Source organism: Symphalangus syndactylus, chromosome 1, assembly GCF_028878055.3.
Source record: "Symphalangus syndactylus isolate Jambi chromosome 1, NHGRI_mSymSyn1-v2.1_pri, whole genome shotgun sequence".
NCBI classification, from domain to species: Eukaryota; Metazoa; Chordata; class Mammalia; order Primates; family Hylobatidae; genus Symphalangus; species Symphalangus syndactylus.
The window spans coordinates 107,720,003-107,746,961 of NC_072423.2; the positions used below are offsets into that span (position 1 = coordinate 107,720,003).

General features: G+C 52.3%; 1 protein-coding gene and 1 long non-coding RNA gene across 3 annotated transcripts in view; one reads left to right on the forward strand and one right to left on the reverse strand.

Moving 5' to 3' along the window:
- TKT (transketolase) overlaps nt 1–13,541 on the forward strand; it is a 30,496-nt gene extending 16,955 nt beyond the window's left edge. Inside the window, exons 5-15 of one of the 2 annotated variants that reach the window (XM_055274364.2) lie at nt 1,322–1,345; nt 4,034–4,225; nt 5,937–6,055; nt 7,664–7,857; nt 8,595–8,759; nt 9,780–9,936; nt 10,074–10,204; nt 10,849–10,932; nt 11,059–11,152; nt 12,322–12,444; nt 13,258–13,541. In XM_055274364.2, the coding sequence (XP_055130339.1) occupies nt 1,322–1,345; nt 4,034–4,225; nt 5,937–6,055; nt 7,664–7,857; nt 8,595–8,759; nt 9,780–9,936; nt 10,074–10,204; nt 10,849–10,932; nt 11,059–11,152; nt 12,322–12,444; nt 13,258–13,433 (1,459 nt within the window). In that variant the 3' untranslated portion in view covers nt 13,434–13,541. The remainder of the gene's footprint in view (nt 1–1,321; nt 1,346–4,033; nt 4,226–5,936; nt 6,056–7,663; nt 7,858–8,594; nt 8,760–9,779; nt 9,937–10,073; nt 10,205–10,848; nt 10,933–11,058; nt 11,153–12,321; nt 12,445–13,257) is intronic. The other variant, XM_055274375.2, reaches the window with a different exon arrangement.
- The window catches only part of LOC129480604 (uncharacterized), a 41,628-nt gene continuing 15,496 nt past the window's right edge, over nt 828–26,959 (reverse strand). The window contains exon 3 of the long non-coding RNA XR_010122439.1: nt 828–11,256. This is a non-coding gene — a long non-coding RNA (uncharacterized lncRNA). The remainder of the gene's footprint in view (nt 11,257–26,959) is intronic.

Sequence of the window (26,959 nt, forward strand, 5' to 3'; positions counted from 1 at the left end):
GTTTGTGCAGGGAAACTCCCGTGTTTAAAACCATCAGATCTCGTGAGACTTATTCACCATCACAAGAACAGCATGGGAAAGACGTGTCCCCATGATTCAGTTATCTCCTGCTGGGCCCCTCCCACAACCAGTGGGAATTATGGGAGCTACAAGGTAAGATTTGGGTGGGGACCCAGAGCCTAACCATATCAATCACTCATCAGAAGGGTTCCTTTGCCCTTTGGGGGCTAGGCCCTGTGCTTAGTGCCTCATGTGCTGTATTGGGTTCCACCTTTAAAAGCCCCATGTGAGTTGGGTAGTGGTGTGAGAACCGTGGCCCGTCTTACAGGTGAGGAAGCTGAGGCAAGATGCTGACCTAGGCCATCTAGTCGGTGGTGGAGGTACCCAGAGTCAGTATTCAGCATTCCCAGGCTGCTCTTGGAGAGGCCGAGGGCACCACAGGAGCTGGGGGAGTCCTGTGGGCAGGAAGCCTCCTAGAGGAGGAAGGCCAGTGGGGCCAGCCCGCAGGGTGGGAGAAGGGCCCGGCTCTGCAGCTGGTGGCATCTCCACTGCCCTGTCCACCCCTGCAGCAGAAGTGCCATAGTGGGGTTCGGGATGACTGTGGGTCCTTGAAGGACAGGAGGCTGCAGGGAGCACCTTCTGTGAGCAGGCCCTTCCCCAGGACTGGCTCTCCAAGGAGGCCTCACAGTCCCTTCCAGACCCCCTCAGGCCAGTGTCACCTGACCACAGTTTGCTTTCAGTCCCTGGCTGAGCCTTGGGGCAGGCTTGGCTACACCCAGAAGTGATTCACCATGAAGTAAAGAGAGAGAGACACACAAAGAATGAGATGCATGTTTAAGAGCATTTTATTTGGCAGAGAACCAGAGATGTGAGTTAATTATTCCCTACAGTTGCTGGAAATAATTCCCTGTGAAGGGGCATTTCCTGACCCCTAACATAATGGAACAAGTCAGTGTAGGGAGAAGGAGTTTAGCTGGGTTCCCAGAAGCCAGGGTGGCTTGGGGCCAGGGTTGCCTGGAGCCTAGGCCCCCGACTGTACCTGGGGGAAGGGGCCAGGGCATCCAGGGATTATCATGTCAGGCCAGGCACCCAGAGGTAGCATCTTGATAGAGCAAACTGGTCGCTGCTCACTGTTTCTCCCTGCCCTCCTGTTTAAAAAGTACAGAATGATATTAAGAAATGAACGTTTTCCTTATTTTTTTATTTTTATTTTTTCTGAGATGGAGTCTCGCTCTGTCACCCAGGCTGGAGTGCAGTGGTACGATCTCGGCCCACTGCAACCTCCGCCTCCCGGGTTCAAGTGATTCTCCTCCTGCCTCAGCCTCCCAAGTAGCTGGGACTACAGGTAGGTGCCACCACGCCTGGCTAATTTTTTGTATTTTTAGTAGAGACGGGCTTTCACCGTGTTAGCCAGGATGGTCTCAATCTCCTGACCTTGTGATCTGCCCACCTCGGCCTCCCAAAGTGCTGGGATTACAGGCGTGAGCCACCACACCCAACCAACATTTTCCTTATTCTTAACACACTGCCTCCCACCCCCAATTTAAATCTAATGATGTATTTTGTCCATGTTATCATGAGAAAAGCTTACAAACCTGTCATCCCAGTGTGTGTGTGTGTGTGTGTATAATGTAAAACCTAGTATTACACTTTAAACCAAGCCTTCTATCATGAGCTTTTTCTCCTGACATTAACAGTGGAGAGCTGGGTTTTTTTTTTGTTTTTTTTTTTTTTGAGATGGAGTCTTGCTCTGTCACCCAGGCTGGAGTGCAGTGGTGCCATCTTAGCTCACTGTAACCTCCGCCTCCTGGGTTCAAGTAATTCTCCTGCCTCAGCTTCCCGAGTAGCTGGGATTACAGGCCCGCACCACCACACTCAGCTAACTAACTTTTATATATTTAGTAGAGACGGGGTTTCATGACATTGGCCAGGATGGTCAGTCTCAAACTCCTGACCTCAGGTCATCTGCCCACTTCAGCCTCCCAGAGTGCTGGGATTACAGGCGTGAGCCACTGCACCCATCCTGAGAGCTGGTTTTAATGATCACCTAATGTTCTGTTTTATGGAGATGCTATAATCCATCTAGCTAGTCCTCTGTTGTTGGACGCGTAAGGTAGTTTCCAAATCGTTCTGCAACAAATGTCGGCCTTCTGTTTAGGGTCCCCTCTCTTCAAATTAGTTCATGAATGGATGTTTGCAGCCCCCCACCCCTAACTCTAACAGCTCAGGCAATACCAAGCCTCAGGGTTAGCCCAGGCTCCTGTAGGCCCCTTCCCTGTTCACAACCCCTTCCTTGGCATCTCCTCGGGACCTCAGCACACCCTCTGACCTGAGCCTGATGGCCCCATAGGGCTTAGCCTTGTCCCTAGTCTCGAAGCCAAAGCTGTGCTGGGCCTCCAGTGCTAGCCTCGGTTCGACTTCCCTGGAAGTGGGTGTGGGCTTGGGGTGGCAGCCAGTTGGCTTCCCTGGAATCCTTTTCTGGGAAGTCGAGTTGGCTTCTCTGGCTCAGCCCCATCATGTGGCCCCTTTCTGTAGCTGCTGTACCAGACCAGAGCCCCTCCAGGGTCTCTGGGCCCCCTCAAAACCTACAGGGGAAAGAGGAGGCAAGGCTGGGACAGGATAGGGCCTCTGAAGTGTGTGCCTGAGGCTTTGTCCTTCAGGCCATGGTACCCCACAGGGGCACCACCTCCTGTGGTGGAGGCCGCAGAAGAGCAGCACGAGGCAGGAGAGGCTGCAGGGAGTGCTCCCAGCCTGCTGGCATGTGGAAGTGCTGAGTCATGCTGACAGCTCCGTGGCTGGCTGTCCCAGCCTCTTCCTGCTGCCCCTGCCTTGGCCTTGCAGCAGGGAGGCCTGGAGGCTTGGACTGCTGAGCATGCAGCGGGGTTGAGGGCCTTTTCCTGCAGGAGCAGAAGGGCAGCCGTGTCCCCTCTGAGCCCAACCAGGCACCAGCCTCATTTCCTGGGGCTACACAGCTAGACACTGGGCAGGGTAAGGGGAGGTCCCCAAGTCCTACCACTCCTCACCCTACATGCATGCTTACATGGCAAGGAGTGGACAGTCTAGGCTATAGTCAGACCTGCATTTGAATCCTGGCTCAGCAACTTCCTGACAGCGCGACCTTCAGACAAGTCCTGTGTCTGTTGCTGCCATCCCTCTGCTACCCCGATCCCCTCACGTCTCCCAGGCTGGGCTCAGAGTCCCTGAACTGGTCTCCCTTCCTCTAGCCTCACCCCCTCGCCCACCCTCCCCAGAGGCCTGGGAACGTTCTGAACTGGATAATTTATCCCAAGTTCACTGTTCTTTTTAACATGTCTCACTGTCTTGAAAAGATCACAGCTGCCTGTGTTGAGGGGAGGAGAGGGCCCCCGTGGTAGAGAAAGGGCCAGGTGCAGCTTCAGTCTTGGGGTCAAGAGCCAGTCTTGGAAGCTTGGGGAGAGCCTGTCCCATGAAGCGCCTGGTCCTCAAGGGCCCTCTGCTCCGTCCTCCCCTGAGCCCTCTTGCTCCAGGGTGTTGCCTAGAGTGCCTCAGGCCTCCCTGGCCCACCTCCCTCCTCCGGGCAGAAGCAGAGCTTGGTTCCCAAGGTTCACCTTTACCACTGGCCCACCCAGCCAGTCCCAAGGCCTCCTCCAACCTCTGGTTCAAAGCGGGGTCCGTCCCCTGCAGTAGGTGGCTCAAGCCTGTTCACCCACTGTTACTCACTTTCCTCTCGTTCCAACAACCCCCATTTTTCTAGATCTTATTAGGCAGATCCCTGTTGTCCTAGACCTCTGTTTCTTAACAACCAGTACTTTTTCCTGAGCTCCTGACGGCTTCCTTCATGGCCATTTTCTCTTGGGGTGTGGCTTGTGGTAGGCTGCAGGGACCTGGTGACACTGTTGCCCCTCGAGTGTAAATGCCGTCTGTTCTGCATATCCACACGTGGCTGCTCCTTTACCCAGAGTGCAGGCTTCTTGGATGGGTAGGGGTGGGAGCGGGGTGGGAGCCAGCTGGGTCCAGGTGAGGAGGACTGGCCTGACTCACTCTCTGTCCACAGCTACCGAGTCTATTGCTTGCTGGGAGACGGGGAGCTGTCAGAGGGCTCCGTATGGGAGGCCATGGCCTTTGCCAGCATCTATAAGCTGGACAACCTCGTGGCCATTCTAGACATCAATCGCCTGGGCCAGAGTGACCCGGCCCCGCTGCAGCACCAGATGGACATCTACCAGAAGCGGTGCGAGGCCTTCGGGTACGTACGAGGCTGTGGCCTGAGTCTGGTCACAGCACGGAGAGTGGTCTGTGATCGCAGCTTTGCAGGTGCAGGTGCAGGAGCTGAAGCTGGGACCTTAAGCACCATCTAAAGGTCCCTTTCTTTAGCATTTGACTCACAATTTCAAACTCTAGGCATTTGGACTTAGTGGCTCAGGATATGTGGGCCAGGCCCAGTTTTAAGTGAGTTTCCTTGTTCTTGTGGTTGTGGCATGGTGGCTCTCGGAGCTTCCACACACCATCTCACGTCAGCTCACTTTGTTCTTGAGGAGGGAGGGTTCTTGAGGGATGGGGGCTCGCTCGGTAAAGCTAAAGGACATATAGCTGTGGAGAGGTTTGAACCTCAGTTTGGTGGCCACGTCCTGTGCCCAGCCCAGCCAGCCTGGGGAGGAGGAACAGGCTCCTGGTGAAACGGGAGATAGGGTTTCCAGATGCCCCCTTCCGGCCTTGATTGGTTACGAATTCAGGGTCAGCGGGCACAAAGCAGGGAGGTCAATCTGCATGGGTGTCAGCCAGAGGGGCCCCACCTCAAAGCCTCCACCGGTGTTCCCAAACACAAGCTGTTCTGCACAGGGCCCAGCATTGGCTGAGGAGGCTGTGGAGGGGAGGGAGCAGGGCAGGCGCCGTGCAAGGCTTTGAGACTCAGGTCAGGCCTCCAGGGCTGCGTTTTGCAGATGAGCCCACGCCTGTGACTACACTAAGTAACAGGCTGCTTGGGGTTACCTTGCAGTAGCACAGCAGACGCAGGCCTGTGTTCCCTGTTGACTGACCTCAGAAAGGGAGAGGAGGAAGGGAGGAAATAATCTCTGTTGGACAGGCGAGGAAACTGAGCCACAGGGTCCTCACCCCACAGGCCTCCCCAAGGCCACATCTATCTGGGGACTCAGAGTACAACCCCAGCAGCACCCCCAGGACCTGTGTCCATAACCTCGTGACTCAAGCCAGATTCCTGAAGTCCTGGCTCCACCGCTAACTTGCTTTGTGGTGTGGGTCACGTTACTTAACTCCACCTTCAATGTCTCAGTTGATTTGTCTGTAAAATGGGGCCAACTCAACAACCAAGCATGGCGTGGTGAGGCTTCAGTGGGCTAATATGGGTAGTGATTGGCATGGCACTCAGTTTGAGAAGTGCCATTTTTATTCTTATTATGCCAAAGAGAATCCCTAAAAAAGATAGCTTTTCGAGAGAAAGGCTGCTCTGCCCCAGCTCTTTCCTGTATATTTGACAACATGGTTCATTTCAAAAACATTTCCAGCACCACATCCAGCATCTGTGGAGTGATCAAATGTGTTCCCCAAATAAAAACTGGGCCAAAAAATTCATCAAGAATCTAATAGCAGACAGATTCCAAACCCAGTGTGCTGACCCCAGAACAGATTTCAGGAGGAAATGAGCAGATCAGGAATGAAAGAGACAATAAAGGAACTGAGCTCTGGATTACTTAGGAAGAGGAGGAAAACCTGTTCAGAGGCAAACAAAAGGAAGTAAAATAATGTGAAAAAGAAAAGGATTTAAAAAACCCAAACTGGAAACAGGAATGTTGCAAGCTTCCTACTACTCCAGCTGAGGCCACAGTTGTGGGGTGGAGCCTGGGCAGACCCCCAGATGCCAAGGCAGACCTTTCCCTGGGAGGCTTCTCGGTGCTGTGGCCCCTGGGAATTGCCCCTTACTCTCTGCCCCCTGTCCCCAGTTGGCATGCCATCATCGTGGATGGACACAGCGTGGAGGAGCTGTGCAAGGCCTTTGGCCAGGCCAAGCACCAGCCAACAGCCATCATTGCCAAGACCTTCAAGGGCCGAGGGATCACGGGTCAGTATGCACAAGCCGCCCTCCCCACCTTCACCCCTGGCCCAGACCCTGTGGCTATATAGCTGTGACCCTCACATCCGGGGAAACACCAGCCCTTGCTGCTCACTGAGTGCACCAGGCTCCAGGGAAGGGGAGCGGGAGACGCTGTGACTCAGTGACCCCTGTGGCTGAGCCAGGATTTGAACTCAGATCCATCTGGCCTCTGCCGGTGGGGGCATGTACAGGCAGGAGAGGAGGAGGGACTTAGAGGGTCTGTGGGTGAGAGGAAGGTCTTGGAGAGAGGCAGCCCCCGTGCCCCGCCCTGGCTGGTGCCTTTCAGAGCCGCAGCTCTGTGTGCTCTGCCAGCTCCAGCCACCTGCTCCAGCTGAAGGGCCAACACAGAGCCAGGCAGGGCCTGGAGAGAACTGTTCCCTCTAGGAGGTGAGTGGGGTACTCCTCAAACAATGGCAGATGCTGAGCAAGGCCTGTGTGGGCCGAGAGCCTCGGGGGGTTTGGAACCTGGGTTCTGCCCCAGGCCGGAGAATGAGGCAGGCGTAAGTCACTCCCCGGCACCCAGGTGTGGGCTCCAGATTCCTAGGCCTGGGATGGCCTCACCCATTTTAAAGATGGGAAAATGAGGCTGCAAGTGGTCAGGGACTTGCCCGGGGACAGAGGAAGTCTGTGGCACTAGGGGGGTTGATCCCAGGGCCTGGGTCGGCTTCCCTGCCAAATGCCCCTGGCTGCCCACCTGCCTGCTCTCAGGGGTTGTGGCTTGTTCTGCCCATGTAGACTCAGGTATATGAGGGCGTTCTGAGTGGGGGTTTGGCAGTGCTGGGCAGTATCTGGGAGGGGGTGGATGTCGAGGAAAGGGCTCTGGGATATTGTCATGGCTTTGGTGCTGCTGCCTGGCACTGCCCTCAGGTGTTTGTTAATACCGGGCAGGATCTGGACCACTTGCAGCTTTTGGGGGGCTCTTGCTAGGCTTTGGGGCTGCTGGGTGCTACCTGGGAGTTCAGTCTGTTCTTGGCTCTGGCCAGACTCTAGTGACTAGTGAGGTGACCTCCAGGAAGACGGATATTCAGCCTTGCTGGCCCCACACAACAAGGTGCCATGGGGTGGGCACGCCTAGGTGCTTATAGACCCCTCTGCTCCTCACAGATGCATCGGGTGACCCTGGAAGCCCTGTTCTGGGCCTTGGGTTCCCCTTCTGATGGCCAGGGTCCCTTCCAACCCAGTCGACAAACTATTTCTGCAGCAGACACCTCCACTTGTGTGTGACCCTGCGGGCGGGGTTGCAGGGAGGAAGAGAATGGACACATTGGTGAAGGGATGGGGCAGCGGGCCCAGAAACACACACCTGCCCACGTCTGGCCCCTCCTTTCCCACTCAACTGTGAGCTCCCGGAGGACCAGGCAGTAGGCAGTGAGTGGTGGGCACATAGGAGTCCATCCTATTCACTGTGACCCTCCTTTCCTGGCCCCCGTGCCTGGCTGGGCTCTGCCTGGCTGGGATGATGCCATTCCTCCCTTGCCCTCGGCAGGTGGGGGGCCAGTCTCCTGGAGCAGCCTTCTGGCCCTCTGGGAGCTTCTGTCTTACCCATTCCTCTGTCCTCCCGTGTTGGGTCTGCAGGGGTAGAAGATAAGGAGTCTTGGCATGGGAAGCCCCTCCCCAAAAACATGGCTGAGCAGATCATCCAGGAGATCTACAGCCAGATCCAGAGCAAAAAGAAGATCCTGGCAACCCCTCCGCAGGAGGACGCACCCTCGGTGGACATTGCCAACATCCGCATGCCCAGCCTGCCCAGCTACAAAGTTGGGGACAAGGTACAAAGTGGGGCCTGTTTCTCTGGACCCGTAGTTCTCAGGTTCCCCAAGTCTGTGGCCCAGATACACCCTCTGGAGGGCGGGAAAGGGAGGAGAGCGATTCATTTAGGGCAAGGAGTGATCCCTGAGGTGTTGTTCCTGTCACTTCCCTCAGCAGGACAGACAGCTCTGGAGCTGACCTGTGGAGGCTCAGAACGGGCAAGGGAATTGCCCAGTTAGCAAGCTTAGCAAGCTACTGACAGAACTGGGATCAAAGCCAAGGACTCACTCCCAAGTCTTTGCATCGCTGGTCCACAAGGGACCCTTGGCCTGAGCTCAGGACCCCCCACATGACCTGGGAAAGGCTAGGCAGAGCTGTCCCGCTCCAGGTTTCTGTCCCAAGGGAACCCGTCCATGCAGCCTGCACCTGGCCTTGACTCTCAAGCCTTCTGTGTTCCCGTGCAAAGTGGAATAGGTTCATAGACCTGGTGCAGCAGGCGGGAAGTTGGGGCTGGTGGGTGTCTTCTGTAGCTTATACCTTTCACAGCCAGGCTAGGGGCGGGAGCTCCAGGGGCTCCCAAGACATTGACCGTAGTCGTTGGCAAGCTTTCAGCAGTTAAAAGCCTCTGCAGGACCTTGTGCTGCAGGGCTTCCATTTTTGGCCCCGTTTTAATCCTTCTCTGAAAGCAGGGCTGCAGGCTGCAAGTGTGCACTCACCCTCAGAGGGGTCCAGAGCCTTGCCACTATCTTCCTCACAGATAGCCACCCGCAAGGCCTACGGGCAGGCACTGGCCAAGCTGGGCCATGCCAGTGACCGCATCATCGCCCTGGATGGGGACACCAAAAATTCCACCTTCTCAGAGATCTTCAAAAAGGAGCACCCAGACCGCTTCATCGAGTGCTACATTGCCGAGCAGAACATGGTGGGTGCCGGGGCCGGCAGGGACAGGTCCACCCAAGGCTGAGGGCTGTGGTCTGAGGGCTGTGGGGCAGCCATGTTGGCAGAGCCAGGTGCCTGCTGTGGGCCAGCCCAGGGAGACGATAAGAAAAGCCAAGACCCAGCGTTAACCCCTGACCTTGAGTAGCCACAGTTTGGGAGGTTCTGCCCAGGTGCAAATGTCCTGGACAGGTGTGCACATGGGGGAGCCGAAGGGGACTGCAGGTGCTCTCAGGAGGAGCTGCGTGCAGGCCAGGCCTGATAGTGAATGGGGTCTCTTCCAGGTGGAGGACAGGCCCGGCCAGTAGGTGGGGCCGTGATGGGTTTAGCAGCCAGAGTCTGTTGAGCACCCGTAAGGCACACGGCTCTGGGCCCTGCCACCCTGAGGGATGCAGAGATGAGGGAACTCTGGGCCCCTGACATGTACCCATTTGGGGAAGCAGACCCTTGTCAGGAACGGAAGTTGTGAAGTAAAGAACAATGTTTTGTCCATTTTTTCAAAACATCTCCTCCTGGTGGTCCAGGAGCCCAGCCTGGCTTGCAGGCCCCTAGGGACAGGGAGCTTCCTCTCTCTGGAGGGCACTCACATCTCCAGAGTTCTTCCAACTGGACCTGAAATTCTCTCTGTGGTTTCCAGAGACTGCTCTGCAGGGTGTGGGGCTGGGGAGGCCCCAGGTACTGGGGAAGGAGGCCTCGTGTTGGCTGGCAGATTTTGGAGCCTTGAGGGGCAGCCGGTTTGGAACTGATGACTGTACTCAGTGCTGCTTCTGGATGGGTGATTTGGGGTCTGGAGCCTCAGCAGGCATGAGGCTACTGCCCTTGGACCCTAGGGAGGGGTTAGGAGGACCAGTCTCTGCAGAAGAAGGTGGTGGGGGACACATTCAGAAGCCCAGAAAGGATGGACAATCTATACACAAACTGTGGCCTTCTCCACGAAAGGGGTCCTAGGCTCCCCGACCACCCTCTGCCTTCCCCTTTGGGCTGACCCTGCCCCACCTGCCCCCAGGTGAGCATCGCGGTGGGCTGTGCCACCCGCAACAGGACGGTGCCCTTCTGCAGCACTTTTGCAGCCTTCTTCACACGGGCCTTTGACCAGATTCGCATGGCCGCCATCTCCGAGAGCAATATCAACCTCTGCGGCTCCCACTGCGGCGTTTCCATCGGTGAGTTTAGCCAGGGCATTTACACCTGGAGCTCCCTTGACTTTTGCACCAGGAGGTATGGGAGGGGGATGGGCCAGGATTCCAGCCCATGGATAGGGGGGGGTCTTATTTCTGCATATCCTTTCCCCACACCTCAGGGGAAGATGGGCCCTCCCAGATGGCCCTGGAAGATCTGGCTATGTTTCGGTCAGTCCCCACATCAACTGTCTTTTACCCAAGTGATGGCGTTGCTACAGAGAAGGCAGTGGAACTAGCCGCCAATACAAAGGTAGGTCGCATGGCTGCTGTTTCTCCTGCTGGTAGCCATCGCTTCCCAACGGAAACAGAAGAGGAGGCCAGAGCTGGTCACTGCTGCCCCAGGGTGTGTTTCCTGACCTTGCCCCTGGTGTTTGTGTAGCTTGCGGAAGTTAGACAAGAAAAAATGAAATACACGCCCCACTTACTGCCACGTGGCAGACACTGTCAACTGATTGCCACAGTATGTCTTTGCTGAGAATCCCGGCAGCCCAGGCTGGTCCGGCAGTTGACACCTGTCCACCCTCCTGAGTTGGGTTCTCTAAGACAGGCAAGGATGAGCTGAGCCCCGTGGTCCAGGCCCGGAGCTGCACACCACAGACCCAGTGCGTGTGGTTCCTGCCCCTCTGCCTGGTGCAGTCTGCGAGAGTAGCCCACCTGCAGCCAGTCTACCTGGTGGAAAGTTGCCTTCGGTCTGGGGCTGCAAGGTGGTGGGTAGTTCTCAGAGTGTTCAAGTGGGGTGCGGGTGGCAGAGGGCAGGCAAGGCCCTTTTCCCTGCTGGAGTAGCCAGGATGCAGTGACACTCCCATGGGAAGGGATGGCCTCTCTAGAAAGACCTTGTCTCTGAGGTTGAGTGTGCCACATCCTGTATCCTCAATTTATCTGTTTCGATCTCAGGGTATCTGCTTCATCCGGACCAGCCGCCCAGAAAATGCCATCATCTATAACAACAACGAGGACTTCCAGGTTGGACAAGCCAAGGTCAGTGCCTCGCATGCCCCAGGAGCCCACAGAGCTGCCTGGACCCTCCCTGCTGTGACTCCCAGCAGTCAGGACACAACCTGCCCCAAGGCCCTGAGCCTCACTCACCCTCTGTGTCACCCCCAGGTGGTCCTGAAGAGCAAGGATGACCAGGTGACCGTGATCGGGGCTGGGGTGACCCTGCACGAGGCCTTGGCCGCTGCCGAGCTGCTGAAGAAAGGTGAGGAGAAGGGGCCTCCAAAGTCATCAACTGAGCGGCCACTGCATGCTAGGTCTTGGGGTTCTTTCTTTTGTTCTTTCTGTTCTTTCTTGAAGAGCTAACAGCTAAAGAAAAAGAATTTCATTTCATTAAATAATGATGGCAATTAAAGCCATCCTTTGAGCACTTGTTCTGTCTGGCATGATGCTAAGTCCTGGGGCTGCAGTGCCCACAGTCCTTACCCTATGACTCTAAAGTCGAGACCCCCCCAGCATGGTGGTCAGATCAGTGGCCTGGAGCCTGCCAGCTGGGCCGGAATCACTCAGCCAGGCACTAGTTAAGGAAGTAAGTTATTCGCTATCACCATGCCTGTTTTCTATCTGTAAAATGGAGATATTAGCCCCTTGCCCGCAGGGCTCTCCTGAGGGTTACATGCATGTGACTTGGTATTCTATTATTACTGTGTTCTATTATTACTGCGAGCTCACGGTGTTGGCTAGAGGCATTGGCCTCTCCTGCAATAGAATCACACAACAGATGTCATGTTTTAGCACGAAAGAGGGGGCAGGTGTGGCATCTTCCAGAAAGTGGCTTCAGAATGGGTAGGAATTGATTAGCAGAGAGGAGAGTGAAGGGAGGCCGGAGCAGGGCCAGGCAGGAGCAAGATGGGGCTGGAGGAGCCAGAGGAGTCCATCCCCAGGCACGGGGAGACCCAGGGGGGTGAGCTTTAAGCAGGGGCTGGCAAGCATGGGTTTGTCCTTCTGAGAAGGTGCTTCTGCTGCTGGGGCCACACGTGGGCCTCTGATCACTCTGCGGGCTGCAGCTCCCCCATGTCACCGCATCAACGCTCACCTTCCATCAGGCCGGACACCTGGAGAGTTTTCTCACATTCCCTTATGTCTTCAAGGTTGTGGGAGGATGAGGGAAGGTGCTCAGGGCCTGCACACTCCACTCTGGGTTCTTGGATACTGCGGGCAACACAGCTGGACCAGATGCCCCAGTGCAAGGGATTGGCAAGCATGAGCTCAACCATGGGAACGAGGTGGCAAGTGGTTCTTCCTGGGACGCGGACAGGCCTGCAGGCTGAGCTCTTAGCTACACGCAGCCCTCAGGATGTCCCACCAGGCCTCCACCAGGGCAGACAGTGGTGCCCAGCCCTCCTTAGCCACGCCGTGTGCTCTCCCTCACAGAAAAGATCAACATCCGCGTGCTGGACCCCTTCACCATCAAGCCCCTGGACAGAAAACTTATTCTCGACAGCGCTCGTGCCACCAAGGGCAGGATCCTCACCGTGGAGGACCATTATTACGAAGGTAAGGAGGCCTGGGGCAGGCAGGCTGGGCAAGGGGCAGGGCCAGACAGCCCGAGCGTTGGATGTGCCTCTTCTATCTGAGCCCCAGGAGGGCAGCTGTGGCCCAGAACACCCAGAGCTGTCCCTCAGAGCAGCTGGGACGTGGTCTGTTAACAGGCCTCAGGGTTGGCCTGGGGACCCAGCTAACTCACAGCTGCTGATGAGCTCTGTGGAGCTCCTGCTGCCCAGGAAGCTGGTGAGGATTCCAACCTTGCTGCTAAATGGTGGATGGTGGTGTCCCTGAGGTAGCGTAGGGTAGAAGCTATGGTGCAGCTTGGAAAGCAATGCAGAATTTCTGGTATTTGTGAGTCCTTCACACAGCAGGCTCCCAAGTACACACCAGCCTCTCTAAGGAGGAGGCCCCAGTGGGAGAGATGGGCTTTGACTCTGGGGTCAAATGTAGATAATCAGACTGTGGGCGGTGGCTGGCCGGTCACCAACAATGGTGTTTGAAACATTTAGAGGCCATATTTGGGCTTATAAAAAGTTCTGAGCCATGCACGATGGCTCACGCCTGCAGTCCCAGCACTTTGGGAGGCTGAGGACGGTGGATTTCTTGAGCCCAGGAGTTGGAGACCAGCCTGGGCAACATGGCGATACCCGTCTCTTTAAAATAAAAAAAAACAATGAGTTATGTGATGGGCTCATGGCTACAGGTGGAGAAAGGCAGTGCGTATGCAGCCTCCTCCATCCTTGACTAAGGCTGACAGAGGGCTGGGCCCACCACTGCTCACCCTTAGGCCTCGTCTTCTGACTCCCCTCCTTTCATTTCTAGGTGGCATTGGTGAGGCTGTGTCCAGTGCAGTAGTGGGCGAGCCTGGCATCACTGTCACCCACCTGGCAGTTAACCGGGTACCAAGAAGTGGGAAGCCGGCTGAGCTGCTGAAGATGTTCGGTATTGACAAGGATGCCATTGCACAAGCTGTGAGGGGCCTCATCACCAAGGCCTAGGGCGGGTATGAAGTATGGGGCGGGGGTCTATACATTCCTGAGATTCTGGGAAAGGTGCTCAAAGATGTACTGAGAGGAGGGGTAAATATATGTTTTGAGAAAAATGAATTGGCCCTGAAATGTTTTCTTTGATGTGTTTGCAGCCAGTGCAGGTTCTGAGGAAGAAAGGGTGGAGGGTGCATTAGGGAGGCTGGTGTCCTTGGCCCTGGGCCAGGACCTGGGTGTCCCAAGTCCCCTTGGAATCACCTGCAACTGCCCTCAACCTCCAGAACTGTCGCTGCCTCCCATTCATCACCAGGTGACATTTGACTGCAACCTGCCTTCTAGCTGGGAGGCTGAGACCTACATCCCTCATTGTGACCTCAGTCCGCCTGGCCCTGAGCGGGCTGTGGAATTGCCTCGGTCTGGAAGCTGACCAGGCACTCTCAGGGCCGCCCCACCTCCCCCAAGTCCCCACAGCCTTGCAGTCAGGTCTCCTGGAGTAGGGAGGTTCACTTGCTTGTTGTCACTCGTCCTTGTCATATCCTTTTAACTAGGCATCTCAGAGAAGCAGAGACAGGGCAGCCTTCGTCCGTCCTGGGGGAAAAGGGACCCTCAGGATGGCATGAGAGGTCCTCAATCCCAAGTGTGGAACTGTCCCCCTCAACTTGTTAAAATGCAGATTTCTGGGTCTTGCCAATGGGGCCTGGGACTCCATGTGACAACTGGCCCAGGAGCTTCTGATGTCACACAGAATTCTGCAGTCCCAAGCTCCAGCCCCGGCCTGCTCTGCTGTTCCTGGGTGACTGCCCTCACACTGCTGACCACAGTGGATTTCTCCCCCTGCTGCTCGGGCTCAGCTGGGGTCAGCCCTGTTTATAAGGTCAACTGTGCAAAACCTTGTACTGGCCAAGAACAAACTAGTGCTGGGGGAGGAGGGCTGGGTGCCCCGGCCACTGGTGGAGTCCCCAGGAAATCCTCAGAGCTGTTGCGAGAATGAGACACATTTGTGGACATGTCCACCTGTCTTGACCGTCTGGAGAGAATAAACCTGTCAAAGCCAAGGTCAGGCAACTGCCCCCCACTTAGCTACCCAGCCAGGTCTAGCAGTGCCAGGGGCTGTGCCTGTGTTTGCCTCAACACCAATTCCAGAGGGAGCAGGCATGGGGTGATGTGGTTTGGTCCCAGGGAGGTGCCCTGGGCTGATGCCTGTTCACCAGTGTGTTGAGGGCAGACCTGGGATTGGAACCTGGGTCTTTGTGAGTCTAGAGATCCCACCTTCTGTACCCTACTGCCCCTAGGGCCCTCAAAAGAGGAATCATGCAGTAGGCTCCCTAGAAGGGCCCTGGTCCCACAGGATGATAGGAACAGCCCGGGGCTCAGGTCCTGTGCGTCTCCAGAGCCCACAGGCCCCTGCAGAGAATCTAAAGGCAAATACTGGGACAAGGACACCTGAGCCATAGGCACAGGCCCAGCCTGCAGCCTGGTGAGCCCATCTACACTGGCTAGCCATGCCCCAAGGACCTGGGAGGCCTGGCTAACCCAAAGCAGAGGGACAGGAGGGGCAGCTGCCCTCACCCCCAGCCTGCCCGGCCTCTCCCAGGCCCACACAGCTTGTGAAGAGGACGAGAGCCTGGGCAGCAGGCGCTGGGGCCTGAGCAGGATGAGGGAGGAGAGTCAAGACCCCTGACCCAGTCACCCAGACCCAGTCCTGGGACATCAAGACTACAGGAAGCTGGGACATTCAGGAATCCCAGGCCATAGTGAGCTCCTGAAAAACTCTGCCTCCTTTTTGGCGAGAAGACTTAGTGTTTAACGTGCTTAGTGTAGGGCGTGCTTGGTGCGGAGTGTGCTGGAAGCCATCACTGGGTCCTCATGGGAGCCTGACGAACTTGTCATTTCTCCCTCAGCCCCTGCTCAGGAAGTACAGGAAGCCAAGACAGTGCCGGAGGCCTGACTGGAGGCTGGTGTGGCCTGACCTGTCAGCTAGCAAGGCCTGGCGGGGCCTCATGGCATAGGCAGCTGAGCAGGAGGGCAGCATGGCGCCACAGCAGCCTAGGACAAACTTTCCTGGCACCAGGGAAAGCCCCTCCCACCCCTGCTGGTAAAGGGGAGGCTGAGGCTACAATCCACACAGCCACGAGCCGGGATGCAGCTGCAAGGAAGGCATGCTGGTGACCTCTCACGTCCCTACCCACTTGGGCAAAGGCTGTGGCAGCTGAGCCTGACAGGGGTGGGCAGGGCTGGGGGCAAACTCCCCAGACCAAAACTACCCCCACCACCCTCTGCTCAGTACATGGGGCAGTCCTCTCCCCAAGCCTCAGTTTCCTCATTTGTTCAGTGGGAATCATGACGGCCTCACAAGGCTGTTGTGAGAATGAAATAAGAGAAGTGTTAATGCCTTTAGAACACTGCTAGGCAGATACGGGCTCAGAAGAAGTTGGAATTCCTAACAGTTCACAGGCAGGGCCACTTGGCTGGGGGGCGCCTTTGTCACCGTGCATTGTGTGACTACAGACATTTAGGAAGCACAGACTTCTGCCCGTAGCAGGCCAGGCTGGGCAGTCGGGGCCTGGCTCTCAGGGGTGGTGGCCCAGCACACAGCTGTTCAACTGATCGTAACTGTCCTTGACACAGCCCTGACCTGTTGGTTATCAGCTTCATTGTGATATAATTCACATACCACACAATTCACCTATTTGAAGTATATTATTCAGGGGGTTTTAATATATTCACCAAGTTGTGCAACAATGCCACAGTCAATTCCAAAATATTTCCATCATCCCCAAAAGGAACCCTCTATCAGTCCTCTGCTGAGGGCTACACAGATGCCTCTTGCTGCAGAGCTGGGATCACAGCTGTCCCCCTGCTCCCACCAAAGGTCCCCTCCCAAGATGGGTGTGTGTAGGGCAGGATCTGGGTCCTGCCATGAAGGGAAAAAACCACTTCAAACAGCTTGTCCTGCTTTCCCGCCTCCAGGGCGAGGCTCTGCCTGCAGGACCTGGGGCCCATGTGTCCTCTCTGGTCCTCTTTGGGAGGAGGGTGAGGGCTGTTGGCCACCGCGCTGGGTGGGATTCCAGAAATCGACCCTCAGGGATTGGGTTTATACGGACACACGGATCTGCAGTATGAATCATGAAAACACCTACACACAGAAAGTGGGGAAAGGAACAGCACAGCAGAACAGAACGGTGCTGACTACAGGCTCCTTCCCCTGCTCAGGGAGGACCCAAAGCTAGGTCTCCTGCTGCAGTCTTCACTCCAGAGAAGGGGGGTTGCCCAGACATGGCCGTAAGGGCAAGATGAGGAAAGTTCCTGAGTTGGGCCCAGGGAGTGCTGGCAACCCAGGTTGGACACTCAGGGCCTGTATTCACGCTGGTTTTGGTGGTTTATTCTAGGTCAGGCACAACCTTGGGAAGAATGAGCCCTTTGTTCCTGGTTCAGCTGGCAAGACAGGAAAGGGCTGCCCTAGGGTCAGGGGTCCTGCCACTGCCCCATAGCCTGGACCTGAAAGCTGCTGAAGCCTCAGTCGGCTCAAGCTGCCATGAGACAGTACCATAGGCTGGGTGGCTCAAATAACCTAAGTGTGCTTCTCACTGTGCTGGAGGCTGGGAAGTCCAAAGTCAAGATGTTACCCCTTCAGTTTCCAGCAAGGCTCTCTGCTGGGCTTGCAGGTGGCCTTGCCTGTGTGGGGGCAGGAGGAGCGAGCCCTCTCCGGTGCCTCTTATAGTATAAGGACACTAATCCCATCAGATCAGGGCTTCACTGTTAGGACCTCGTTTAACCTTAGTTACCTTTTTACAGAACCTCTCTCCAAATATAGTCACATTAGGGGTTAGAGCTTCAAATTATGAATTTGGGTTTGGTTGGAGGCCATAGCTCAGTCCATAGCAGCCCTCAAATCTGCCAAGTTCACAGTTCACTTCTCTCCCAGGGGCACAGTATAAGAGAAAAATGAAACTATCTGAGATTTAAATGAGAAGAGGGGGCTGGGTGCAGTGGCTCATGTCTGTAATCCCAGCACTTTGGGAGGCCAAGGCAGGAGGATCACTTTTGCCCAGGAGTTCAAGACCAGCCTGGCATCATGGAGAAACCCCATCTCTACACAAAATCCGAAAATTAGCCAGGCAGCAGCATGTACCTGTGGTCTCAGCTACTCAGGAGGCTGAGGTAGGAGGATCACTTGAGCCTGGGAAATGGAGGTTGCAGGGAGCTGTGAGCACACTTCTACACTCCAGCCAGGGCAACAGAGCAAGATCCTGTCTCAATAAATAAATAAATAAATAAATAAATGCAAGCTAGAAAGAAGGAGGGTTCTTTGAAAAGGGAGCAGAGGCCGGGTGTGGTAGCTCACGCCCATAATCCCAACACTTTAGGAGGCCGAGGCAGGTGGATCACCTGAGGTCAGGAGTTTGGGACCAGCCTGACCAACATGGTGAAACCCCATCTCTACTAAAAATACAAAAATTAGCCAGGCATGGTGGCGTGCACCTGTAATCCCAGCTACTCGGGAGGCTGAGGCACAAGAATTGCTTGAACCTGGGAGGTGGAGGTTGCAGTGAACCAAGATGGCACCACTGCACTCCAGCCTAGCCGACAGAGTGAGACTCTGTCTTAAAAAAAAAAAAAAAAAAAAGCAGAAACCCATCAGCAGGCCACTGAGCACCCCTCCACACACGTCCAGGTCCAGGGCAGGAGAAAACCCCAATCCCCCTCCTTGATCTGGGTCTTACCTCCCAACCACAACAGTTTCCAACACTGGCAAATGCTTGCCCCCAAAATGTGGGTTTCTGCCTCAAGTCTTCATCAAAGTACCTCAGGTAGTCTTAATTAGTACAGCAAGTTGTACATGGTATGTTTTTATGTTTTTAGTGATTTCAGATCTGAACATTCTATACATATGTTTTACACATGTTTTCACAGGAGAAAGGGACAACCGGCCAGAGTGTTTTTGTTTTGTGTGTTTGAAGCAGGGTCTCACTTTGTGGCTCAGGCTGGAGGGCTGTGGTGTGATCTTGGCTCACTGCAGCCTCGGCTCCTGGGCTCAAGTGAACCTCCTACCTCAGCCCCGAGTAAGCTGGGTCTACAGGTGTGCACCACCACACCCAGCTAATTTTTGTATTCTTTGTATACACAGGGTCTCCCCATGTTGCTCAGGCTGGTCTCGAACTCGTGAGCTCAAGCAATCCACCAGCCTTGGCCTCCCAAAGTGCTGGGATTACAGGTGTGAGCTGCTGCGTCCGGCCTACTGATCAGAGTTTTAACAAAAACTTCCCATCCATACACCACACTTTAAATTCTGGAAGTTTCCATCTCCACTCCTGTATGTCCAAAAGACTGAGAAATCCCCACCCAATTCAGAACTGGATGAGGTGTTTTATCCCTTTAAGAGTTTAATTGGAGACAAGCAGAGACCTCTGCACATGCCTGAGCCCAGGTTCCCCAGCATTGTGGGGTAAAGGGCTTTGACATTTCCACCCCACCAGGAATTTCATTTGAGCTGATCTCTGCAACATAGATCTCAGCAATTGCCTGTCCATTCATCCTCACAGGCCCACATTGCATTGCTTTGCAGGCGGTAGTGGCCTGCATGGAAGAGGAGCCTGCAGCGCCACCTGTAGGGCTGGGGAGGGATGGTCTCATGGACCAGAGATCCTGGCTGCAGCAGTGCCTCCTGGTTGTTGTCACACAGAACTGAAACTGCAGGGTGCATGCTGGGACAAAGATATCAGGCAATGATTCACTCCCTGTGAGACTAGGCAGGGCTCTCTTCCAATAACACCGGAGTCCATTGGTTTTACTTTTTCCTTATTTTATTTTTTCTAAATTTTATTTTATTTTTTGAGATAGGGTCTCACTCTGCTGCCCAGGCTGGAGTGCAGTGGCACGATCTCACTGCAGCCTCGACCTCCTGGGCTCAGGTGATTCTCCCACCTCAGCCTCCTGAGTAGCTGGAACTACAGGCACATGCCATCAAACTTAGTTACTTTTTGCATTTTTTGTAGAGATAGAGTTTCACCATATTGCCCAGGCTAGTTAAATTTTACTTTTTAAAAGGCTAAACTCGAACTCCTGGGGTCAAGCAATCCTCCCACCTCAGCCTTTCCAGTAGCTGAGACTACAAACGTGCGCCACTGCACCCAGTTTGCTTTTTTTTTTTTTTTTTGAGACAGAGTCTCGTTCTGTCACCCAGGCTGGAGGGCAGTGGTGCGATCTCGGCTCACTGCAAGCTCTGCCTCCCGGGCTCATGCCATTCTCGTGCCTCAGCCTCTCCGAGTAGCTGGGACTACAGGCGCCCGCCACCACGCCCGGCTAATTTTTTTTTGTATTTTTAGTAGAGACGGGGTTTCACCGTGGTCTTGATCTCCTGACCTCGTGATCCGCCCGCCTCGGCCTCCCAAAGTGCTGGGATTACAGGCGTGAGCCACCGCGCCCGGCCTGCTTTTATTTTTTATTGACACATAATAACTGTATATATTTATGGGTTACAGTGTGATATTTTAATACATATATACAATGTTTAGTGATCAAATCAGGGTAATTAACATATCCATCACCTCAAATACTTATCATTTCTTTGTGTTGGAAAGATTCAAAATCCACTCTTTGGCTGCGTACGATGGCTCACGCCTGTAATCCCAGGCGTGAATTTGGGAGGCCGAGGCGGGCAGATCATGAGGTCAGGAGTTCAAGACCAGCCTGACCAACATGGTGAAACCCTGTCTCTACTAAAAATATAAAAAAAATTAGCCAGGCATGGTGGTGGGCACCTGTAATCCCAGCTACTCAGGAGGCTGAGGCAGGAGAATCACTTGAACCAGGGAGGCGGAGGTTGCAGTGAGCCAAGATCGTGCCACTGCACTCCAGCCTGGCCAACAGAGCAAGAATTCATTTCAAAAAAAAAAAAAAAATCCATTCTTCTAGCTATTTTAAAATATAATTCAATAACAATAAGTTGTTAATTATGGTCAGCCTATGGTGCTGTGTAACACTAGGACTTATTCCTCTGACCTAGCTGTACTTTCATGTCTGTTAACCAGCCTTTGGTGGTTTTACTTCCTAAATGATCCCAAACGTGCCACCTTCTGCCCTCATCCTGGTCCAGACCTCCATCACCTCTCCCGAGAGGGAGCAGTCAGTGGCCTCCCAGTTGCCTCTTGATCTCCCTGCTCTCTTATTCTCTACACAGCAGCCCAAGGGAAACTTCTAGAACCTGACACAATGGCTCTTCTGCTCCCACATCCCCACTCACACATGGCTGCCAGTGGATGAAGCCTTTTCCAACCCTTTCCAGTCTCATCTCAAATCTTCTCCTCCTCACTTCCCAGACCCCAGCTCTGGCCCAGCTCCTCTTAGTTCTTCAGTGGTCTCTCTCACTCCCTCTTCTGCCTACCCACCACCCCCCAGTCTGAGTTGGTGCCTGAATGCTTAGGACTGAGGAAAATAAAAGTTGGTTTGGCAATAGGAACAATGGTGACCCAAGATGGGAAAGAGAGGGCTGGACGGTATGGTGGGAAGGGGGCTCAGGAAAGGCTCCTGGGAGAGAGGGCATCCAAGCCAAGGCTTCAGGTGTGGACTGGGGGTCTGAGAGTGAGCTGTGGGGGGCTGGGGATGGAGTTGGGGTGCCCATTCCAGGAGGAGTCCTATTTGGGTAACAGCAAACATCTGGTTTGACTAAAAGGCAGGTGTAGGGGACAATGAAATGAGTGTGGGAGACGGAGCCTTGAATGCCAGGGGACTAGAACGTGGTCAGTCACAGGGAATCAGATTCCAACCCCCGGTGGCCTCAGGAAAATCTCCCACCCATCAGAAGGGCCTCTGCTTCCTCACTGATAAGACAAGATATTGTTGGCAGGGCACTGTGGCTCATGTCTGCAATACCAATACTTTGGGAGGCTAAGGTGGGAGGATCGCTTGAGCCTGGGAGTTCAAGATCAGCCTGGGTGACCTGTTTCTACAAAAAATACAAAAATTAGCTGGATGTGGTGACACACACCTGTGGTCCCAGCTACTCAGGAGGAGAGCTTGAGGTTAGGAGGTCAAGGCTGCAATGAGCCATGATTGAGCCACTGCACTCCAGCCTGGGCAACAGAGTGAGATCCTGTCTCCAAAAAAAAAAAAAAAAAAAAAAAAAGGCAGGCTATTGTCACAGTCCCTACCTTACAGAAGATTGCACACTTTATAGCTCAAATAATACTCAGGCCAGATCTCAAGGTACTAAACACACATTTGGGATAGGGGTGATGGACGGGCAGAGACTTGAGCCAGGGCTGCCTGGTTAGCCACCCCGAGGGCCAGTCCCAGCTTCCTCACCAACCACTGAGAGATCCCAAGCATGTCCTGCCCTCTTTTGTCCTGGTGTCCCCAAGAGAGAGAAGAAACAGAGTCCCCAGGCATCTGGTAAGAGCCCAAAGCTGCCTGTCCCAGCTCAAGATATCTCCAAGGAATCCTCCAAGGATTTTAAGGGTAAACTTAAAATTCCTGCAGATTTTGCCCTCTGCTCTATAACATCCAGTTGTACTATAAAAATAATATTTTGCATCACTTATTCATAGATTTGGCATTATTCCTCCCTTAAATGTTCAATAGAATTCTCCAGTGAAGCCATCTAGGTCTGGAGTTTTCTTTGTGGGAAGGTTTTTAACTTCAAATTCAATTCCTTTCATGGACATGGGCTGATACAGTTTGGCTCTGGGTACCCAAATCTCATTTCAAGTTGTAATCCCCACATGTCAGAGGAAGGACCAGGTGGGAGGTAATTGGATCATAGGGGCAGTTTCCCCCATGCTGTTCTCATGATAGTGAGTGAGGTCGCAGAGAGCTGATGGTTTTAAAGTGTGGCACTTCTTTGTTCTCGCACTCACTCTCTCCTGCTGCCTTGTGAAGAAGGTGCCTGCTTCCCCTTCCCCTTCTGCCATGATTGTAAGTTTCATGAGCCTCCCATAGCCATGCAGAACTGCAAGTCAATTGAACCTCTTTCTTTTATAAATTACCCAGTCTCAGGCTTTTTTTTTTTGAGACGGAGTCTTGCTCTGTTGCCCAGCTGGAGTGCGGCGGCATGATCTTGGCTCACTGCAGCCTCTGCCTCCCAGGTTCAATCAATTCTCCTCCCTCAGCCTCCTGAGTAGCTGGGACTATAGGTGCGTAACACCACGCCCGGCTAATTTTTTTTATTTTTAGTAGAGACAGGGTTTCACTATGTTGGCCAGGCTGGTCTCGAACTCCTGACTTCAAGTGATCTGCCCTCCTTGGCCTTCCAAAGTGCTGGAATTATAGGTGCACACCATCATGCCTGGCTAATTTTTTTATTTTTAGTGGAGACGGGGTTTCATCATGTTGGCCAGGCTGGTCTCAAACTCCTGACCTCAGGTGATCCACCTGACTCAGCCTCCCAAAGTGCTGGGATTACAGGCGTGAGCCACCGCGCCCAGCCTAGGTTGTCTGTTTCTTGAGTGAGTTTTTGAAGTTTGTATCTTTCAAGGAATTTGTTCATTTCATCTAATCTGTACTGAGCATCCCACAAATTCTGAAATGTCGTATTTTCATTCTTTTCAAAATGATTTCTAATCTATTTGATTTCCTCTTTGATCCAAGGATTATTTAGAAGTATATTGTTTAGTTTTCAAATATTTGGGGACTTTCCAGAGATCTTTCTATACTGACTACTAATTCAATTCCATTGCGGTTAGAAAACATACTTTGTGTGTCTTGAATTCATTTAAATGTATTGAGAATTGTTTTGTGACCCAGAGTATGTGTACTAGAAAAGAATGTGGATTCTGCTGTTATTGAGTCAACTCAGTGATAGTGTTGTTCAAATCTTCTCTATCCTTACTGATTTCTGTCTACTTGTTTTATTAATTATTGAGAGAGGGGTGCTGAAATTTTCAATGTTAATTGTGAATTTGTCTATTTCTTCTTGTAGTTCCATTCATTTTTGCTTCATGTATTTTGAAGCTGTTATTAGGTTTTAGGATTGCTAGATATATATTTTTTTTAAGTGAAAGCAAGTTTATTAAGAAAGTAAAGGAGGCTGGGTGCGGTGGCTCACGCCTGTAATCCCAGCACTTTGGCAGGCCGAGGCAGGCAGATCACGAGGTCAGGAGTTCAAGACCAGCCTGACAAACATAATGAAACCTCATCTCTACTAAAAATACAAAAATTAGCCAGGCGTGGTGGCTCACGCCCATAATCCCAGCTACTCAGGAGGCTGAGGCAGGAAAATCGCTTGAACCCGGGAGGTGGAGGTTGCAGTGAGCCGAGATCGTGCCATTGCACTCCAGCCTGGACGACAGAGCAAGACTCCGTCTCAAAAAAAAAAAGAAAGTAAAGGAATAAAGAATGGCTACTCTGCAGGCAGAGCAGCCGGATTGCTAGATTATTAGGATTATTGGGTTTTTAGAATTGTTATTTGTTATGTTCTCTTGATGAATTGACATATTATTTTGAAATGACCCTCTTTATCCCTGGTACCATTCTCTGTCCTGAAATCTACTTTGTTTGATATTAATATAGCCACTTCAGTTTTTTTAGATTGGTGTTGGTATGGTGCATAATTTTCTGTTCCTTCAGCTTTACACTATTTGTATATTTATTTTATTTCTTTAAAAAAGTGATGAGGTCTCACTCATGCTCAGGCTGGAGTGCGGTGGCACAATCATGGCTCGTTGCAGCCTTGAATACTGGGGCTCAAGTGATCCCCCTGCCTCAGCCTCCTCAGTAGCTGGGACTACAGGCACATGCCACCATGCCTAGTATTTTTTATTTATTTTTCATTTGTATTTATTTATTTTTGAGACAGGATCTGGCTCTGTCACCGGGCACGAGTACAGTGGTGTGATACTGGCTCACTGCAACCTCTGCCTTCTGGGTTCAAGCGATCCTCCCACCTCAGCCTCCTGAATAGCTGGGACTATAGCCTCATGCCACCATGACTGGCTATTTTTTTTTTTTTTTTTTTGAGATGGAGTTTCGCTCTTGTTGCCCAGGCTGGAGTGCAATGGAGTGATCTCAGCTCACCGCAACCTCCACCGTCCCAGGTTCAAGCGATTCTCCTGCCTCAGCCTCCCGAGTAGCTGGGATTACAGGCATGTGCCACCATGCCCAGCTAATTTTTGTATTTTTAGTAGAGATGGGATTTTTCCATATTACCCAGGCTGGTCTCAAACTCCCGACCTCAGGTGATCTGCCCACCTCAGCCTCCCAAAGTGCTGGGATTATAGGCACAAGCCATTGTGCCCAGCTTTATATTTAATGCAGATTTCTTACAGTCAGCATACAGTTGGGTCTTGCTTTTTAAATGCAGTCTAATGGTCTCTTCCTTTTAACTGGGTGTTTTGACCAATTACCTTTAATGTGATTACTGGTATTGTTGGGTTTAAATCTACCATCTTGCTATTTGGGTTCTATTTGTCCCATCTGTTTTTTTGTTCCCCTTTCCTTTTTTTTTTTTTTTTTTTTTGCTTTCTTTTGAATTGAGTATTTTTGTGATTCTTTTCACTCCTTTGTTGGCTTATTAGTCACAACACTTTGCTGTGTTATTTTTGTGGCTGCTTCAGAGTTTATAGCACACATCTTTACTTTGTCAGTCTACCTTCAAGTGATGTTACTACCACATCATGCATAGTATAAGATCCTTACAATAGCACACTTCCATTTCTCCCCTTCTGGTCCTGGGGCTATTGTTGTCATTTTAGTTCTATTCATGTTATAAACTCAACAAACTCTTGTGGGATTTGGATTTTGCTTTAAACCATTTATTATCATTTTTTTTTGAGAAGTCACACTCTGTTGGAACTGCAACCTCTGCCTCCCAGGTTCAAGCGATTCTCCTGCCTCAGCCTCCTGAGTAGCTAGAATTACAGGTGCACGCCCCCACGCCCATCTAATATTTTGTATTTTTAGTAGAGACAGGGTTTCACCATGTTGGCCAGGCTGGTCTCAAACTCCTGACCCTCAAGTGATCCGCCCGCCTCAGCCTCCCAAAGTGCTGGGATTACAGGCGTGAGCCATCGCATCCAGCCTATTGTTATTATTATTATTATTGACAGCAGACCAGTAGAATATTTGTTAGAAAAACAGAGATTGTTGGCAAGTATCCCAATAAAAATTTGTTTACTCTTTTGTTTCATGTTATTTTCAGCTTCAATGAATCCTGTCCTAGTGTATCACAAAATATTTTTAAACTCACAATTATAAACACAAGTTGAGTATTCCTAATCCAAAAAAATCCAAAATCCGATGTGCTCCAAATTTCAGGCCAGGAGCAGTGACTCATGCCTATAATCCCAGCACTTTGGGAGGCCGAGGTGGGCAGATCACCTGAGGTCAGGAGTTCAAGACCAGCTTGGCCAACATGGTGAAACCCCGTCTCTACTAAAAATACAAAAAATTAGCAGGGTGTGGTGGCACGCACATGCAGTCCCAGCTACTTGGGAGGCTGAGGTGGGAGAATTACTTGAACCTGGGAGGTGGAGTTGCAATGAGCCGGGATCATGCCATTGCACTCTAGCCTGGGTGACAGAGCAAGACTTTGTCTCAAAACAAACAAAAAAACCCCACAAATTTCAAAGTTTTTTGAGTGCAGACATGATACTCAAAGGAAAATGTCACTGGAACATTTAAGATCAGAGATTTTCAGATGAGGGCTGCTCAACCAGTAAATATAATGCAAATATTCCAACATCCAAAAAGATTCTAAATCCAAGACACTTCTGGTCCCAAGTGTTTTGGATAAGGGATACTCAATCTGTATTACATTTATCTCATTCATTCAGACTGTTTGACTTGCCAATTTAAATCAAAATAAACAGAGTCTTCCACTTAACAGTTCGTTTGAATTCATCTGATGGCCACTAAGCACATGAAGAGATGTTCAACATCACTAGTCATTAGGGAAATGCAAATCAAAACCACAAGATACTACTTCACACTCACCAGGGTGGCTACAATTTTATTTATTTATTTATTTTGAGACAGGGTTTCACTCCTATCACCCAGGCTGGAGTGCAGTGGAGCGATCTCAGCTCACTGCAACCTCTGCCTCCTGGGTTCAAGTGATTCTCCTGCCTCAGCCTCCCCAAGTAGCTGAGACTACCGGCACAGACCACTGTGCCCAGCTAATTTTTGTATTTTTTGTAGAGATCGGCTTTCGCCATGTTGCCCAGGCTGGTCTTGAACTCCTGAGCTCAAGCAATCCACCTGCCTCGGCCTCCCAAAATTCTGAGATTATAGGAATGAGCCATCATGCGATGGCTATAATTTTTTTAAAAAAAACAACAGAAAATAACAAGTGTTAGGGAGGATGTGGAGAAACTGGAACCTGTGTACACTGCACAAATGTAAAATGTAAATGAAAAAGCCTGCACCCGCTGTGGAAAACAGTGTTTCAGTTCCTCAAAAAGTTAAATATAGAATTACCATATGACCTAGCAATTCCACTCCTAGGAATATACCCAAATGAACTGAAAACAGGAACTTAAATAGGTCCTTGTACACCTATGTCCACAGCAGCATCATTCACAATAACCAAAAGGTGAAAGCAATCC